Here is a 4,078-nt window from a genome sequence, read left to right on the forward strand (position 1 = left end):
GAATGTTGGCCAATAATTGAAAATAAGAACTTTCACTATCCCTCACTATTAATTGCACATGAGGCTAAGCCGTATAAGGAAATCAGAAATTTAAATAATTTTGAAAGATATATCTACCTACAGATGCTAGCTGCCGACTTTGAGGAAAAAGAGTGCAATATAAGCCAATAATTAATTTGATTGTAAGCAAGTAAAGATTGAAGGTTTTTTTTTCTAACCTCAATAATTTTAGTCTAAAGATATGAACTAATTTTTCGAAATATTAAAATCCATTTTAAATAATCTAATATTTTTTTAACTTATATTTCTATACACAGATCTGATAATCAAATTTTACAAGTACATGTTTAAGAAGCCTAATAATTTACCAATCATATCACACTATTTTAGTAAGGCTAAAAACTTATTTTGGTCCCTTATAATAATTATTTGTTTCAATTTAGTCTAACTTTTATTTTTGGTCTCAATTTGGTTCCTAATAAATTAATTGGTTTTAATGTCAGACTTCCGTCTAAATTATTTAAACGGAGTTAACTGTTGGCCACGTGGATGCCACGTAGATGCATAGGTGAATGCCAGGTGGATGCCAAATTCCTTGAAAACACCTGGAACCAGAACGACCCATTCTGAAATTAGAATGGGCCGTTCCGGATGCAAAATTAACACACCAAGAGTGCACCCAGAACGGCTCGTTCTGGTTTCAGAACGGGCCATTCTGGTTCTAGGTGTTTTAAAAAAAATTGGCATCCACGTGACATCTATCTGTGCATTACGTGGCATTCACGTGGCCAATAATTAACTTCGTTTAAATAATTTGGACGGAAGTCCGACATTACAATCAATTAATTTATTAAGAACTAAATTGAGATCAAAAATAAAAATGAGACTAAATTAAAATAAATAATTATTATAGAGGACTAAAATACTATTTTAGCCTTTTAGAAACGATGCTTCAATATTCAGTGTCAAATATAGGACCATAGGTCCAAAACCTGAGACAAAGATGTTTTTGGAGAGGCTTGGTGTCCCTTGTCACATGTTAAAATTAATTTCTAGGTGCCCTTCCCCAGGAATTGTGCTTTTGCCCTACATACTAACCCAACATGCTTGATAGTTGAATCTTTAAATTTTAATGTTTTCCCTATTTTATAAGTTTTAGTTTGTACCCCTCTCCAGATTATTTATTTATTTTTTTAAGTTATCATGTGTTAGTCTAAATAGTCTCTCACTTAATTATTGGGTAAGAGCATTTTCTAAGAAACCAAAGTAAAATTGATTTTCACAATTTTCATTTGTTTTTTTTTTTAAGATTTTCTATGAGCTGATTAAGAAAAGTTCAAAATTCCCATTTAAATGTTTACTTAATTCTTTGCCGTACACTCCCTAATTTCACCTTTTTTGTTTGTATTTTGCCTGAAAAGGTTTGCATGTGAGAGAGGTGAGGTGATAGTGATGTCGAGTCCGTGCAATACATAAGCTGTTGATTGAAGTTCACTACCATTCATTGTCTGAACAGAAATGATCTGCATCTCCGATATAAACTGTTTCCAAAAGGGGATAAAAAAATGGCCAAAGATTGTTAAGAATTGCAATCTTCTAATCTAATTGGTTCCTCATACAGGCTGCTACTTGAAAACTTGTGTGACAAATACAACACACCCAATAAAGGGAGGCATAACCATTTTGTAGCCCATAGCAATTTCCCCAATAATTTTATTTTGAGAAAACCCTATTGCTGACTACTCTGACATTGATGTTTCTTGTTTTTTTTTTCTAAAGTCAATTGCCAATTTTCCAATAGCACTAACACGTGTGCAAGCTATTGACAAAGAGCGCTCTCTCTCTATCTAAATGGTTAATGACTTGATGCAACCTAATCATTTTGTTTTTATTTTCTCCTTCCCTTTGTGTTTCTTGTAATTAACTATTTCTTCTAAAAAATTTGTATAATCCACAAACTTTTTCTTTCTAATAATTCTATATCCTTTTCTTATAAAAAGCATTGACCTACTTTTCCTAATCACCACCTTGCCTTTTAAGTACTTGTTTCCCTGCCTTTTCTCACCTTGTTTGTGTCTGTTTATGAAACAAAATCTTTCCTCCTCTCAACCCACCACTTAGATCAAGACAATCAAAAGGCATGTTTGGACATCCAGAGATAGGTAAATATTAGCAAATAAACATCAATTTTGTTGTTCTCAAAGAATCAACTTACTCACTAGCTGATATTAGTATCTTATCATAGATTTTCATCAAATTTATGGTATGTTCAGAATTCTGATGGTGCTGGAGGCATGATGCTCTACAGCAGCCAAAATATGCATTATTAATTGTGTACAGACTCAGGGTTTTAACATGGAGTTTTGTGTTTTTCCCAAAGATAGATTAGATGAGATAACAAAGGTCAGAGCAGAGGGAGAAGCATCTGCTCAAATGGGAAGGAAGCATTTCTATGGTCCAACTCCTGGGACAACCTTAAACACTGTAACCCCTTGTGCTGCATGCAAGCTTCTGAGAAGAAGATGTGCTGAAGAATGCCCTTTCTCTCCTTATTTTTCACCACATGAGCCTCAAAAGTTTGCAGCAGTTCACAAAGTGTTTGGTGCAAGCAATGTCTCTAAGATGCTAATGGTTAGTGCCTAATTACTATCTCCACACACCATATTAGTTACTCTAATTTGATTCACTACTCTTGTTGAAGTAAAAGTTGATTTGTTTTCAAATTTTATGTGTATGTATAGGAGGTACCAGAGGGCCAAAGAGCTGATGCAGCAAATAGCTTGGTTTATGAAGCTAACTTGAGGCTGAGAGATCCTGTGTATGGATGCATGGGTGCAATATCAGCTTTGCAGCAACAAGTTCAATCTCTACAAGCAGAACTAAATGCAATAAGGGCAGAGATACTAAAATACAAATATAGAGAAGCTGCAAGTCTCCTTTCTTCTCATCATGCTGCTTTAGTTTCTTCTGCTGATGCTATATCTGCAGCAATTCCTGCAGACTCACAAGGTCTTTCTCATCCTCCTCCTCCAAAACCATTACCTTCTCCTCCACCAAAACCATTTCCTTCTCCTCCTGTTATCCTTTCATCCTTGTCTTCATCTTCAACTTCTTCTGTCTACACTCCTCCTAAAAGCTCAATGAGCCTTGGATCCATTTCCAGCACTGAAAATGTCCCATACTTTGTTTAGCTCCATTTGTTTACTATTCATTTTCTGTAGGAATGAATAACTAATGATGCTTTTCTCAACTGAGTAGAATGTATCACTTGGTCATCTAGAGAATAGAGATTATGGAAAAGGGAAACCACACTACATATTCATATGCTTTTAGTGGCATTTTCTACTCTTTTGATGTGCTTTTTCACAAACATTATTATTATGATCTTATTCTTATACAAACATCCATTTATGCTTAACTTGTCTTCATTTGTAAGAGTAATGCATTCTAAGTGTAGGACACAATAGGTATCAATTTTACAAGTTTCATGTCTTGCAGAACTATGTGTTCCTTTTGAAATAGTTTAATCATAGGAGGTTCAAACTGATGTAAAGATTAAAACATAAATAGAGAAAAATGAATAAATAAAGTCAACTGGAAATTAAGTGTAGATGTTGGTAAAAGGAGTAAAGAATTGTATGAGAAAAGCATGGTCTGAGAAGTATTGATTTTATTATAGAAATGGCGCTGAAGATCACATGAAGAGATGAAGTGTAGTCTTGAACAATTGGCCATTGCACGTGGGGGGAATATCTCCATTTGACTGAAGCTTAAATAACTCACTCACGAGTCTGTGCCAGCTGCAGATTTAAAGGATGTGAAAGATTTTAACTTCTTAAAAGGGAGACAAGGTACGGTGGCTGTGTTATAGTTCCTGTTCCCATGTGAAGTTAAACATCATATACATATATAGATCTCACTATATATATTAAACTCTTTTCTCCTATTAATTAGATTCTCCAACCTACCAGTCTTAGCATGAAAAAAATAAAAAGGTGAAGAAATTGTTATATTGGTCCGTAAAATTAAGAAATTATCAATTAAATTTTTAAAATATCAAATAAACCTTTAAATTTAA

The 4,078-nt window shown here is 33.9% G+C and overlaps 1 protein-coding gene across 2 annotated transcripts; it reads left to right on the plus strand.

Annotated features, from left to right (window-relative positions):
• Positions 1 to 1,852: 1,852 nt before the first annotated feature.
• On the plus strand, positions 1,853 to 3,418 carry LOC109795340 (LOB domain-containing protein 15). 2 transcript variants are annotated; one of them, XM_020354800.3, is made up of 3 exons: positions 1,853 to 2,162; positions 2,381 to 2,631; positions 2,742 to 3,418. In XM_020354800.3, exons 1-3 carry the CDS (start codon positions 2,141 to 2,143, stop codon positions 3,189 to 3,191), a joined length of 723 nt encoding a protein of 240 aa, XP_020210389.1. In that variant the 5' UTR covers positions 1,853 to 2,140; the 3' UTR covers positions 3,192 to 3,418. The 2 variants fall into 2 exon arrangements, with proteins under 2 accessions (XP_020210389.1, XP_020210390.1); XM_020354801.3 differs by having other exon boundaries at positions 1,862 to 2,162; positions 2,385 to 2,631.
• The last annotated feature ends 660 nt before the right edge of the window (positions 3,419 to 4,078 follow it).

Source organism: Cajanus cajan, chromosome 9, assembly GCF_000230855.2.
Source record: "Cajanus cajan strain Asha chromosome 9, NIPB_CcT2T_4, whole genome shotgun sequence".
NCBI classification, from domain to species: Eukaryota; Viridiplantae; Streptophyta; class Magnoliopsida; order Fabales; family Fabaceae; genus Cajanus; species Cajanus cajan.